This window comes from Melospiza melodia, chromosome 15, assembly GCF_035770615.1.
Source record: "Melospiza melodia melodia isolate bMelMel2 chromosome 15, bMelMel2.pri, whole genome shotgun sequence".
Classification (NCBI taxonomy): domain Eukaryota; kingdom Metazoa; phylum Chordata; class Aves; order Passeriformes; family Passerellidae; genus Melospiza; species Melospiza melodia.
The window spans coordinates 2,266,223-2,280,371 of record NC_086208.1 but is presented as its reverse complement, the minus strand read 5'-3'; the positions used below and the strand labels follow the sequence as shown (position 1 = coordinate 2,280,371).

The 14,149-nt window shown below is 49.7% G+C and overlaps 1 protein-coding gene across 1 annotated transcript in view; it reads left to right on the top strand.

Moving 5' to 3' along the window:
* The window catches only part of TRIP4 (thyroid hormone receptor interactor 4), a 30,135-nt gene that overhangs the window by 6,935 nt on the left and 9,051 nt on the right, over positions 1-14,149 (top strand). The window contains exons 6-11 of the mRNA XM_063169317.1: positions 1,158-1,287; positions 2,319-2,534; positions 2,857-2,983; positions 3,625-3,812; positions 4,768-4,892; positions 5,193-5,284. Coding sequence (XP_063025387.1) covers positions 1,158-1,287; positions 2,319-2,534; positions 2,857-2,983; positions 3,625-3,812; positions 4,768-4,892; positions 5,193-5,284 — 878 coding nt within the window. The remainder of the gene's footprint in view (positions 1-1,157; positions 1,288-2,318; positions 2,535-2,856; positions 2,984-3,624; positions 3,813-4,767; positions 4,893-5,192; positions 5,285-14,149) is intronic.

Below are 14,149 nucleotides of genomic sequence, written 5' to 3'. Positions count from 1 at the left end.
TAAAAGCTGGAATGTGGTTTGCTGTTTGCCTTGGGAGTAAAAATTGTACATCAGTGACCAAAGGGAAATACAGGCAATTGTTTCCCTGAAATGAAGGCATTTCCCAGTCTGGTGAAGTGCACCGGTTTGTTCCATCATGGCCTGGGTTCAAACCTTTTATTGTGGCTTTTTTTGGTTATTCCCTGTTGGTTGGGTGGGTTTGGGCCCCTTGCCAGGAGGGGTAAGAAGGAAGAGCATTTGCTGGGAATAGATTTCTCCATCCCTGGAAACAGCTGGTTTGGGAATCTGGCGTGGTATGTCAGAAGAGGATATTGTTTGAGGGAGGCACAAACAGCAGCAGAAGGCTCTGGGTCTCCCTGGAATCTGTCCTGGGCAAGAGGCTCTTTGTGGGGGTAACAACATGTAGGAAGGGTTTGGCTTTTAGGAGGGGACTCCTAAAAAACTGGGGTTGTTACTGAAGAAGAAAGGCCTCCAGACCTTTGAGCCCTTCCCAGTCTTAGAGGGCTTATGAAAAGAAGGGAGAAAGACTACTTAAATGGGCAGTGATAGGACAAGAAGGAATGGTTTTAAACTAAAATATGAGAAATTTAGACTGGATTTTGGAAAGAAATCCTTCTCTGTGAGGGTGGTGAGGCTCTGGCACAGGTTTCCCAAAGAGGCTGTGGCTGTCCTATCCCTGGAAGTGTTCCAGGCCAGGTTGGATGGGGCTTGGAGCACCCTGGGATCGTGGGAGGTGTCCTTGGTGTTCCACCATGGCAGGGGGTGGAATGAGATGAGCTTTAAGGTCCTTTTCAACCCAAACCATTCCATGGTTCTGTGACCTGAGGCCCGTGGTTGGTGATGGGAAGGATTTTGACTGCCCAAATTGTTAGGGAAGGGTGAAGGAAAACCAAAGGCCAAGAGCTTCTCCTTAGCCTCTACCCAGACTTTATCACTGTGATATTTAAGTGATTCCTTCTCTTTGGAGGAAGGAGTTTTTAAAATGGGCTTGAGGGAAAATTGTGGCTTTAACCTCGCAGAAAGATGCTGATCTTGCAGCAAAGCTGTACTTTCAGCTCCTGCCATGCCATTTAGTTTAAGGGACATTATTGCAGCCTGGCCCACCCAAATGGCTTTAACTCACTGAGTGCTGAGCTGTGGTTTGTTTTGTGCCTCAGGTGCTGAAAGTTCAGGGAATTTGGATGCCATAAGCAAAGGCTTGCTGCCTCAGCAGGAAGCGAGACTCAAATCAGGCCTGGAGATGGCTGTGAAGCACAAGGACAAACTGCTGGAGTTTGATAGGACAAGGTAAGATTCTAGGTGGGAGACTCTTATGAACAGCATAAATGACCTGGCAGGTGAGGTGCCTTTAGCAGAAATGTTGGGAATTCCTTCTAAAACCCACAGCCACTTGTTGTGGTGTTGGGGGTACCCAGGACAAGGTGAGAGATGAGAATCTAAGTTCTCAGAAGGTTGATTTATTATATTATGATATTATATTAAAAGAAAATGATGTACTAAAACTATACTAAAGAAAGAGAGAAAGGAGACATCAGAAGGCTAAAATAAGAATAAATAATAAAAACTTATGACTGACCAGAGAATCTGACACAGCTGGACTGGGATTGGTCATGAAGTAAAAACAATTCACATGGAACCAATCCAAGATGCTCCTGTTGGTGAGCAACCTCCAAACCACATTCCAAGCAATCAGATAATTATTGTTTACATTTCTTTTCTGAGCCTTCTCAGGAGAAAAATCCGGACAAAGGGATTTTTGATAAAATATTACAGTGACAGCCACTGACACCTTAACTATGGCCCTCGGTGGGACAGGAGTGAGTCTCTGGAATGGATCCTTTTGGGTGTCTTTGCTTTTTGTCCCTGACAGTCCAGCTCTCCGGAGGGATGGGAAAGAGCACGTTTATGGAATTTGCAGGCAGCCCTGATGACGGGGAGAGAATGATGCATCTGACTCCATCCTATCAGAAGGCTAATTAATGACTTTATTATACTAGATTATATTACATCTAAACTGAATCTGCCAAGCACTCAACTCTGCACACACTGCACAGAATCTTGTGACTGTCAGCGACAGTCCCAACACACACAGTCCCCTGACAGGCCAAGGAAACAAAACCCCATCACTTTGGGTAAACAATCTCCATATTGCATTCTCCTTTGGCACAAACGCAGGCACAGCAAACGAGATAAGAACATTCTTGGGAGGAACTGTGCCTTGCTTTTCTCTGTGAGGAGAAACGTGGGGCTGCACAGCTTGGAGGGTGGCTCTGAGGCTGTGCCATGCTCACCTTCTCCTGTGGGGGCTGCTCTCCCAGCGTGCGTCGGACGCAGGTCATTGATGACGAGTCGGATTACTTTGCCACGGACTCCAACCAGTGGCTGTCCAAGCAGGAGAGGGAAGCGCTCCAGAAGAGGGAGCAGGAGCTGCGGGAGCTGCGCCACGCCTCCCGGCTGGCCAGGAAAATCACCATCGACTTCGCTGGCAGGCAGATCTTGGAGGAGGACAGCAACATGGCTGAGTACCACAGCAAGTGAGTGAGGGCTGGCAGCGTGCCCGGGGGCAAGGAGGTGCAAATCCTTGTGGAGAGTGGTCTGACACGCCTGGTAAAGCTGCCTGGGAAAGAGGTGTTTCAGAAGGCCTGTCTCAACGGAGCCACTTGAGCTCAGATTCACACCAAGCTGAGTTTCTGCACTAGAGAGCAGTGAGTCCTCAGACTGGAAATCAGATTAAGCAAGGAAGTCATTTAGTTGGGGAGAATGGGGCAAAAATGCTTTGAGTCAGAGTGTGTGGGGAGAAGGGAGATGTTCCCAGGGGAAGCAGGGGATGTTCATCCCTCTCCTTTGTGCTTGCAGACTGGATGAGACCATTGCAGCCATGAGCTGTGGTGCACTGAGCGAGCCAGCCAGGAGCCCTGGGGCAGAGATGACACCAAACTCGGGGGTTTTGGTGAATCCCCGTCTCCTCCAGCCTGCTCCTTTGGTCAGTGGGGCTTCTGTGGTTTATTCCAGAGTAGTGACTAATTCTGGGGAGTAGAGCTTGAGAATTGCCTGTAGAAGGGGATCTTTTGGGGAAAAGATCACAGGATGGTTTGGGTTGAAAGGGACTTTAAAGACCATCTCATTCCATCCCCTGCCATGGGCAGGGACGCCTTTCACCAGTCCAGCCTGGCCAAGAACACTTTCAGAGATGGGGTCACTTCTCTAGACAAGCTGTTTCAGCATCTCACAGCTCTCACAGTGAAGAATTTCTCCCTGATATCCAATCTAACCCTGCCCTCTGCCAGTGGGAAGCCATTCCCCGTTTCCCCCTGTTTCCTCCCCTGTGTCCCTCATTGGCCATCTCAGTCTGGGATGGAGAAGGTTTGACAATGCCCTGCTCCTGGTGGGTTGGTTTATTGGATTTTTAGCATCCTGCCTCCTTTTCAGGCATGCAGAACAGTTTCTGAGAGTCAGCCTAAGGCTGTGTCACCCTTTCACCTCTATTTTTTGAAGCCTTTTCTGCTAGATTCCCATTTCCCAAAGAGCATAAGGGTAATGAAGGAAAACTTCAAGATAGGATTTGCACACATTACTCCTGGAGAGGTGCTAACCTTTTTCCTGTTTCTTTTGAACACTCCCAAGTGGGTGGACCAAACTGGTTTGCTGCCACCAAGGAAAGCTGCTCATTCCATGGAGGCTGGAAGCGAGTGCGGCTCGGAGCGGAGCCGCCTGCGGATCCAGGACCGGGAGCTGCAGGAGATCTCGGATGATGGTTGGTGCCTCAGCCTGCACCAGCCTTGGGCTTCCCTGCTTGTGAGAGGCATCAAAAGGTGAAGGTGTCCCAGGCAGCTGCTGCTCCCCAGGGAGGTGGGAGGTTGTGTTCCTCAGAGCATCTCTGTGGCCTGTGCAGTCACCGATACCTGTGATAGCTCCAGGTGGGGAAGCTGTGCTTCCTCTTCCAGTGGGTTGAGGAGCTAGAAAATCTTTTTTTTTTTTTTTTTTTGGCATAGTACCTAACCTGTAAGGGACAAATTTCTTCACAGTGGGTGAGTGAGTGTAGAGAGAGGCTGAGATTTCACTGCTATAGCTGGGGCGTTCCTGTGTGGAATTTGAAAAGCAAATAAGGTAATCACTTGAAATATGTTCTTCTGGGTTTTTTGTTCAGCATAAAGAAGGCAACAGTGGCACCAGGCTTTGTTTAAAAGAAACCCAACCCTTGCCACTACCTTCAGCCTCCTGGGCTGGGAATTGGGTTACAAAAGGGAGCTGCTACTGTTAATAGTGAACAAAGAATCTCCTTTAGCCTTTTTTTCCCTTCACCACATTTCTCATTTTGGAGACCAAAGCTTTTTCACTTCCCAAGCTAAAGATGCTGTAAATCTTAATGTGCCAGGATTGTTCATCCAGGTGTTCTGGGGATGCTCCAGCTGCAGAATTCCAGGATCTCCAGACAACTGTTCCATGCAGAGACTTAATCCCTTATTGCTCCCTTGATTTTTCTGTGTGACTTTGGGAGCTTGTGAGGGACTTGTGTGAGCAGATTGTCCTGTATATGTGTTCTGCTGGCCCTGCTGGGGATTGATGTCCTCTAAAGCCCTGAGGACATGCTCTGCTTTATTTGTGACATTGTTTTTTGCCTATCTCAGCTTTTCTTTGTGGCCCTGACACATTGCTTGAGTTGGGCTAATCAGGGCAAAGCTTAGCAGCAGGAATTGACTATGTTTGAATGAAAATGTGGGGGATTTCTGCTGAAGTTTTAGTCCTGCATTTTCCTCTGTTCTTTAGGGTGGAGGGCAGGACCTGGTACACATCTCATCGAGGCAGGTTATGGATTGCAGCTACTGCTAAAAGACCTTCCCCTCAGGAAATCTCAGAGCTGGAGGCCACCTACAGAATGCTGCACAGGAAAGGTGAACTCCTCTCCTTGGTTCTTGGAGTGATTTGGTACACTGAGCCATGTAATGAGCAGTGTCAGAAATCCCTCTCTGCTGAGTAGGGAGTGCTGTACATAAAATTAAATGTCCCAGCCCTTTATGAGGAAGATCCTGACGTGGAAAAGGCACAAAAAAAAGTGTTAAAATTGCTGTGTGTGTTCTTGTGCCTCAAAAAGTAGAGGTGCCTGGAGGAGATGGAAGGGCACTTGGGGACTGGGAGACCCCAGCTGTGTGTGGGAATATGGGCTCCCTGAAGAGCTGTTTCTTGTGCTGCAGATGTGGAATTTCCAAGTGATTATCCCTCAGGATGCCTCCTGGGCTGTGTGGACGTGACTGACTGTTTATCACAGGAACAATTTCAGGAGCAGGTGAGTACAGAAATGAACCTTCCCATGCTTGCAGTAACCAGCAGGCTTTTAAAGCAGTGGAACTTGTCTCTGGAGGAGACATTGAGTGGAAATTTTAGATTGTGTTGAGAAGACACAAGTTACTGCAGGGATTTCTATGGCAGAGGACATGAGGGGTCCTGGCAATTCAGGACAGCATGGAAACGTGGACAGCTCTGCCCCAGTGGTGGTGCTGTGCCTTGGGAGCTTGTCCCTGCCCTGTGGTGCCAGTGGCACTCACTGCCCTGCTGTAGGACACATGGCTTGGCCTGTGCAGAGGGATCATGGGCCAGAGCTGCTGGATCTTCTTCCAGGAGCTGGAGATCACAGTGGCCTCACTGGTGCTGTCACACTGGTGAGAGTTGTGCCCTGTCTGGGGCACTGAGTGGCCTGGAGATGCAGCCATGGACAGGTGAGCTCTTTCCCTCCAGGGAGGATGGACAGGAGAGCCACAGGACTACCTGCAGTGAGGCAAGGCTGGAATCAGGAGTCCCCTGAGAAATCTCAGCCTGTGAAAGTCCATGGGTGATGATGATGTGTTCCAGATGTGCTGAGAGCATTGGCCCATGGCCTTGTGAGGCCACTCTTAGCTTGGGATGGTTATGGAAAGCAGGAGAGGACTCTCCTGCAGCTGTGGTTAAAAAGGGAAGGGATCTGGACACTTCAGGCCAGTCAGCTTCACCTTGGACTCTGGGAACCTCATAGAGATTGCTCTTGGAAGCCAGTTTACATTTGTTTTTGTTTATAAAACCAATAAAACAGTTTTGGGCACGTGGAGGAAGGGGACATTAGGACTAGCAAGTGTGGATTTACCTAAGAATAAACTCATGCTTTACTAACCCCATGACCTTCTTGCATCCAGTAGGTAGAATGGAGAGTATCCATTAACCTGCTATCCTGGAGTAGGCACAAATCCCAGAGGAGTCAAAACCAGTAGAAACTGGTAACTATGTGTTGGTTAACCCACATCTAGAGTACTTGGGTCACCATAAAATTGTTGAAAAACTGGAGCAAGTCCCATGGAGACCACAAGGTGGTTAGGGGCTCCAGCCCTGTGGGGAGAGGCAGGAGACACAGAGATCTTCCCCTTCCTGCAAGGAGAGTGTTGGGAGACAGAGCTGGGCTCTGTGCTGACATACAAGGCAGGAAGGTCATAAATTGAAAAGGGAGGGTTCAATGTGGCTTAAGGGAACAAATCACCATAAGGATGGCCCAGCAGTGGGGCAGGCACTGCCCAAGGGGTTGGGAAAATTTTCAAGACCCAAGAAGACAAAGCTGTGGGCAGCCTCACCTGAATTCAGTGTTTTTCTTGCTTTGGTTGGGAGGTTGGACTAGAGACCTTCAGAGACCTGAGCCTGATGCTGTGACTGACTCCATGCTCCCAAAATCTGGAGCAGGAGCTTTCCTTGAGCTGTGTTTTATGGATTTATAAAACCTGCACTCAGCACCCAGCCCAGCATGGCTGTTCCTGATCCCATTTCATCCCTGCTCACTCCACTGCCCCTTGTGCATGTCAGGTTTGAATCACCAAACCTTGTAGGGCTTGATAGTGAACCATGACCATCTTGTGAGGTGCAATAAATGAGTTCCTTGGGAAGGAATGCACCAGGATGATCTTGCTGTGCAGAGCTGGAGAGGCAGCAGGAGTTGGGGCTGTGTTTCAGGGAGTTCTTCTCTGCCTTTCCTAACCCCGTGAGGTTTTTACCTGGGAGAGATGCCTGGAAAGACAGGGAGTGTATTTCTGATGAGGTTGTGTCTCTTAGTCACAGGAGGAAGGCAGAGAAGTTAGAGCATGAGCAGCAGAGGGAGCTTTGGGACTGGAATACCATGAAACCTCCTGGAATATTTGGCTTTGTATGGAAACAAGCCATGGGAGAGGGAGAGGAAGGGGCACCCAGGCCATTGTAGGGATTTTCTTTTGTAGCATCCACTAATTTTCAGTTTGGGCTTCAGTGTAGGTTCCTGTCCATCTCCTGCTGTGGTGGAAAATAGATCTTGGTCTCTTACAAGTACTTTTCTGTTTGTCACAATCCCTGCTCTTGCTTTGTGGATGGTTCAGGCATTGGTGGAATGGCTGTGACAGCATCTCTGAGCTGGGAATTGTGCTGTAGGTAACTAGCTTTAATCTTCCCAGGAAGGACCTTCCCAATTAACCACATTCTCTGGGAATCCCTCCCAGTCTGTGGGCACTGCTTGGCTGCAGAGGGGCTGGAGGCAGAGCAGTGTATCCAGGAGCACCATTATCCAACCTGTTAGTGGCAGATTTCCCTTTCTCTTCAATTTCCCTTTCTCTTCAATGCTGTGGCATTTCCTAGGTTGCATTTCTCTGCCTTTTTGCTGCTCCCATATTCCAAACTCCTTATAATCCCTAATTTCCTGCTTTTTCTGGTGATTTTGTCTGTTTTTCCCAGGATTCCTTTAAGCAGTGGTAATTTCCCTCACTTGTGAGCTAAAATCCAGAGATTTGAGCCTTTCTGCAGTTGCTTTCTTAGGAAATACCTGTTTTTTTAGGCTCTCAGGAGCAGCAAGTGCATCTGAAGGAAGCTGAGCTGAATTTAATTGCAATTGTCAGCAAGATGACAAAGCTCAGAAATGTGAGTTGGGTCTCGCCAGGAGTAAGAAATTCCTGTTGCTCACGTGGGTGTTTCAGCCTGGCTTCATCAGCAGTGTCAGCACTGTGATCCAGTGTGCAAAGGTTCCTTGTAGCTCAGGCAGAGAGGCAAGGAACATGATGCTTTCCCACCACTCAGGGCGTGCAGAAACATTGGGTATTTTCAGGGAATGTGTGAGCAGGCGAGGGGAGGTGATGCAGAGCAGAGACCTCTCGGGGATTGAGCTCTGGTGGAGCTTTTCCAGGCTCTGTGCTTTGGCTCACACCTCTCCTCCTCACCACCTCCTGTTGGAGGCTCCTGCATGTTCCAGAAGAAATCATTTCACAAGTGCAGGGTGAGCCTCACTTGCAGGTTATACCAACCTCCTGAGGATGAAATAGTTCCTGGCTTGCTCACGGTGTTTTGGTGGTGATCCAGTGTTTTTTGGCAGCCACTAAGGTTTGGTTTGACTCTTGTGACTATTTGTTCCCATAGGCAAGGGAGACTGTTCCTGGTCTTAGGTCTGTTTGTCTTTATCCTGGGGGTGTTCAGCCTGGAGAGGAGAAGGCTCTGAGGAGGCCTTGGAGTCCCCTGCAGTGCCTGAAGGGGCTCCAGGAGAGCTGGGGAGGGACTGGGACAAGGAGTGCCAGGGTATGGGGGAATGGCTGCCCACTGCCAGAGGGCAGGGCTGGGTGGCATACTGAAAGGAATTGTTTCCTGTGAGGGTGGGCAGGCCCTGGCACAGGGTGCCCAGAGCAGCTGTGGCTGCCCCTGCATCCCTGGAAGTGTTCCAGGCCAGGCTGGACAGGGCTTGGAGCACTTTGTTTAGTGGGAGGTGTCCCTGCCCACAGCAGGGGTGGAATGGGATGAGCTTTAAGGTCCCTTCCACCTTTACCCAGTCTGTAATTCCATGGCTTTGTGGTGTGTCCCACTGTAACTCTCCCATTACCTCTCAGCCCTTTCACTGCTGTCACCCACTCCCTGTTTAGCACTGTCTGCAGATTTAATTTCCCTGCTGTTTGCATCCTCTCTCAAGTTGCTAATGAAGATGTTGTGGCACCCCGCTGGTATTTTTCTATCATTATCCTCATTTAATTTTATTTTTTTTTTACACTTGTGCTCAAAAAACCAAAATTAAGCAACGCTGCCCCAGCAGAGTCAGACCCATTCCCTGCCAGAGCTCTTGCATTATGGCCAGGGAGGGGTTATTTAACCACATTTTTGCTGCACATGTAAGCCTGGCCTTTCATCACCACTGAGAGGGGGCGGTTCCTACCTTCCCCTGCCCTACCTGCAGCATTGGAGGCCCAGCTGACGTTGCTGAGATGGTTTGCAGATCCTGAGGACGTGTGGGAAGTGATGATGGAACAGGATCTGTGGTGCTGGAGCTGGCAGGGAGCAGAGGAAGAGCAGAGATGTCCTTGTGATTAGGATCAGTCAGGTGCCCTAATCCCAGTTGATGCTGCCTATTGCATGAGCTGGTTAAATCTGCTCCTCTGGGTCTCTTTCCCACGTGAAAAATAAATCAGTTCTTCCAGGCAGAGGTTATTTACACCACATCTTGCTGCTCAGAGCTGTGATCTTTGGCTTGAAGCTGCTCTGGCAGCAGGAGGGTCCAGCCCAGGTGTTCAGCGTCCCTTGTTGTGTTTGCAGGGAGCTCAGCCCTGCTTGCCTGCTGCCTGCAGATCCCTCTGAAATCTCAGGATTTCCACTTGAGCTTTGCACATCTTGCCCCTCCTCAGAGCACATTCTGGGCTCATTTCCTCCTCTCCCTGGCAGCAGCCCAAAAATCCCTGCTCAAGACCAGAATGATTCCTTTGTTACACTTCTCAGCTAGAGGTGACCTGGAAACTTTTTTCCCCCTTGGAGATCCAAGTGTTCACCGAGGCTTTTCCTTGCTGGGAGCTGATGTCAGTGACACCTTGAGCAGGGCAAGGAGCTGCCCTTGTTTTCCTCAGGAGGTGTCAGTGACCTCAGCAGTGCCCACTTGGGGTCTGTGGCATGGGGCAGGCAGGCCTTGGCGCAGCACCAAAGCCAGCAGGGAGGTGTTTACATTGATGCCATTTCCATGTGCTCTCAAGTCCATGTTCCTTTTGCTAATGGCTTTGATCTGAGAGGTTATTTAGCTGGAAAAAGAGAGTTTCCTGCTGCTGTTTGGGTGGTTGATGGGTGTGCTTGGTTTATTTCAAGTGCCAATACCTGGATGGAGCCATTATACCAGGCTGAACTATTGGCTAATTATGTTTGATGGGAGTTAAGTGTTTATTTTTCATTTCTAGGTGATCACTTAGTGTCCTAAATCTGCTCAGGGAACATGTAGAAGCTATTTTTTGTGCCACGAGATTGCAGCTATCATTTAAATAGGCTCCAGCTTTCCCACTCAGGAAATTTGGGTTTAAACTTTTGGCCTCCTCTTCCCTCTCTGGTGAAAAGAACAACAAAAAAAGTGAACTCAGGTGCCCAGTGTACAGAACTTGGTTTAGATTCTCAAATGGGAGTGAAGAAGGGTAGAGACTTTCTATATTTAGACTCCAGAAGGTGCCTGTTTAGATTATCTCCAAATAAAGGAACAATAGCCCTCTGGGAGTATTTTCCTTAGGAGTTAATGGGAGGGGAGAAACACAAACACAGACATTGATGTGTGCTTCTAGGAACAGTATAAATGCATAGAGACTTTTTATGGGGACCTGGTCCCTGAGGGAAGGGTTTCCTGGTGCAGGCTCTGAGTGAGACAAATGCCTGTTTGTGTGGTGCTGTGGCTGTCCTGGCCCCTTCCTTGCCTCCCCACCACCAGGATATTTGCCTTCTCATTCCTGAGGCACCTCTCCCAGTGAAGGATTTTTAGCTAGGTCAGATATCCTTCCTTCTGGAGCAGTCTAGGTGGTTGTTAATGATTGCAGCCCACAAAAGGCCTTTGAACTTTACAGGGCCCTGCATTCTCCTGAGCTGAATTTGTCTTTTCTGTGCAGCCAGATGCCAGATCCAGTGGTGTCAGGCATTAGGCTGGCTCACAGGGTGATGCATCTCTTTAATTCAGGTTCTCACCCCACAAAATCCCCCGATTTGTGGTTCTGGGAGCAGAGCAGGAATGCAGCTGGTTTGGATTAGGGACGGTAAGAGATGGGGGAGTTTTTCCATATGGGAAGTGCTTTGGTTTTCATCAGAGGCTCTTCTGAGGCTCCAGCTGCCTTGCATAAGCCAGCAGGTTTGCTCAGGTCACTGCTCAGGCTGTTAAGATGAAGGAGAGATTGTCACTTGATGATGATTAATTTAGGAATGCATTAGCATGCCAAAGAAATCGAATGATAGAGGCCTGCTTGCCCTCTCCTCTGGTTTCCTAGACCCAAGGGAGAAAGCCAAGCCAAGGCTGAAGCATATGACTTAATTAATGATGACTGTGGACTTTGCCTCTGCTACCATTTCAGCAAACTACTCATGAGCTGGCAGGGCTTTTTCCCTCTCTCAGATGTGGTCACTGATACTTGCTGCCTTCTCACTGTTTGGGTTTTATTTAATCCTGAAACCGAGGGTTAGATAAAACTGACCCGGAGCCCCAGGTCTGGTGCCCCACTGTCTTCCCATCCAGGCTGGGCTGTGACCACCCTTTCCATGGTGACCCCAAATGATGTGTCAGCTGCAGAATGCAGCCCCCACAGTAACGCAGAGTGCCCAAGGACTCTGCTTGCTTAAGCTTTTGTTGTGTGTCACTGATTTCCCAACCCTGAACAGACCGGTCGCTCCAATGCGTTTCCTGGTCCTGTGAGAGATCCCATCCCATCCGGGGGGTTGAATCAGTTCTGGGGGCAGGTGCTGGCATCCTTCCTCCTTGGGGAGCAGCAGCAAGGGTCAGCAAGGGGAGAGGCAGCTGCCCATGTGAGCCAGGGCAGGGGCAGGGCTGTGTTCCCAACGTTTGCGTTTTCCAGCTCAGCTGTGTGTTCTACCCCTGTTCTTCCCAGCTCTGACTGTGAAAGGCCTTTGTGAAGCTGCTTGAAGTCTGACTGTGTGCAGCCAGCTGAGCCACCCTGACTCCCCTCAGCTCCTCCTCCCTGTTGCTTTTCCCTTCTCCTTGCTGATGGTGCAGGTGATGGGGCTGTGTTGGAGCTGAGCTTAGCCCTGTCCCTTGGTATGGGGCATGCCAACAGCCCTTTCAGCCCAGTGCCTTCCCAAATATTATTCCAAGTCCACCCGGTTTCTCCTGAACTGGTTGTCAGGCACTCCATAAATACCTCCAGCCTTTCCAGGGTTTACCATGGGCGGGTTTTGGGCTGGGATGTGAGGGCAGGAGGGTGTTGGTGGCTGTAGGTCCTGCACTGCCGGTTCAGGGAGAGCAGGGCTGTGCAGCTGAGCCCTGACAGGCAGCTTAGAGTGCACCAGCACAAGGCCGAATTTGAAATCTACATTTCAAAGTCCTGTTATTACTTACTATGTTTTAATTGCTTCCCCTGCCCTTCAAATCAAAGCACAGCCTGTGGTGTAGAGACACCTCGATGGGAGCTGGGCTCTGAGAACACCCACCCGATGGATCCGCCCCTCCAGGGAAGGATCCCGCGGCCATCCCAGCAGCATCTGGTTCTACCAGCCAGGCATGGAGGGGCAGAGCAGCCCAGGGCTGCCAGGCATTGTGGTGGGAAGAAGGGGAAAGGAAGGCAGGCTCACAAAATTCCTTGTGCATCCTGGTGCAGGGAGCATGTGCCAGCACACAGAGCTGCCAGCAGCAGCTGTAAGCGCTCAGGAACAGCAGGGAGGATGTTGACTGCAACAATGCATCAAGGCTGTGGTTTGTAGCCTCAATAGTCAGGCAGTTAACTTTTTTTCTCTTTTTTTTTTTTTAACAAAGACATTTTGATTGCCAAATCCATAACCATTAGCAGCTGTGGTTTCGAGCTGTTCCTTCCTCACACGTTGCAGTCTAGACCTGACAGGCTTTCAAACAAAAGTTTGGCTGACGGCTTTTGTTTGGATTTCTTTGTGATCCTACTTTTTTTCCCTGCTTTTCGTGTTCTCTTGATTTGAACTGAACATCAGCGTGCATCCCTTTGCTAACTCAGCCTCTGTGGAGCAGCTCTGCTGCATCCCTGAGCTCTTCCATGGCCAAGGACAGCTTGTAGTGTTCTTTGGGTGCATGTTCTGGATGTTTCTGCCTCGAGCTAGAAAATTTGGCATTTCTAGAAACTTGGATGTGCTTTAGGGTTTCTATTTAGGAAAATGTTACGTTTCTCATGGGCCAAAGGCTGGTTGGCATATGACCTTAAAAAATGGTGCTTGACAATGTGCTTGGAGCTGGAAGTGTGATGCAAGACTGTGTCATGAGGGTGATCAAAACTCGGAGTGAAGCACTTGCTGCTCTGCAAGCGCTTTTCAGGACTGGAGGGCTGAATCAGGAGGTGACACAGTGGTGGTAAACCTGAATCTGCTGTTGGCAGTTGGGTGTCACCTGTGTGTGAGCGTGCCCTGGGGCACTCAGGGTGAAGGCTGTGTTGGGAGAATTGGCTGGATAATTCCCCAAAGGGAACGTCCTTGTAAAGAGATGATGGAGACCACTGCTGTCAGAACAAATGACAGGGAGCTGATGCTCCTAAACCACTCTCCTTGGAAAAGTGACAGGCCAAATGTGGCTTGGGCACAGTGGCACCCACATCCAATTAAGCATTATCTCTCAGATTTGATGGCTTCAATTCTCCTGGATCCATGTGTTTGTGGTGCAGGCATTGCTGCGAGTGCCCTTATTTGGCTGCAGCACCCCCATCCCTCCCAAAAAGCTGCCCATTTTCTTTTCCCTCTTGCAAACCACTGAAGAAACATTTTCTAGCTGGATGGTGAGCAATTTCCCTCCGGAGAGGAGGAGAAAATGGCTGTTTAGTAGTTAATTACCTGTTACGTGTCTGTGGCAGCGATGAAGCTTATGAGGCATGAAAGAAGAGCGGATCCGCCTCTCCCACAAATCACCAAGAAAAGGGGGTGAAGGAACTTGGGCTCCCAGGGGCTCCCTTGCATCCCACTCCTCTTTTTGCACGTGGCCAAGGGGTGTCTCCCACAGCCAGGACGAGCCCAGTGTGTGTTTCTGCCTGCTGGGGGGCGCTGATTTATTGCCCCTGCTGGATGCAGCAGCCCCGCTCTGCCAGAGGAGATGCTGCCTCCACCAGGATGATTTTTTTTCCCCTTTGAATGCATTTATGGTGAATTGTCTTGCCAACACACGGGGTCTGCTTGCTTTTATTCTTTCCAGACAGCGTTGCTTTCCAGTGCTGTCTCTTTT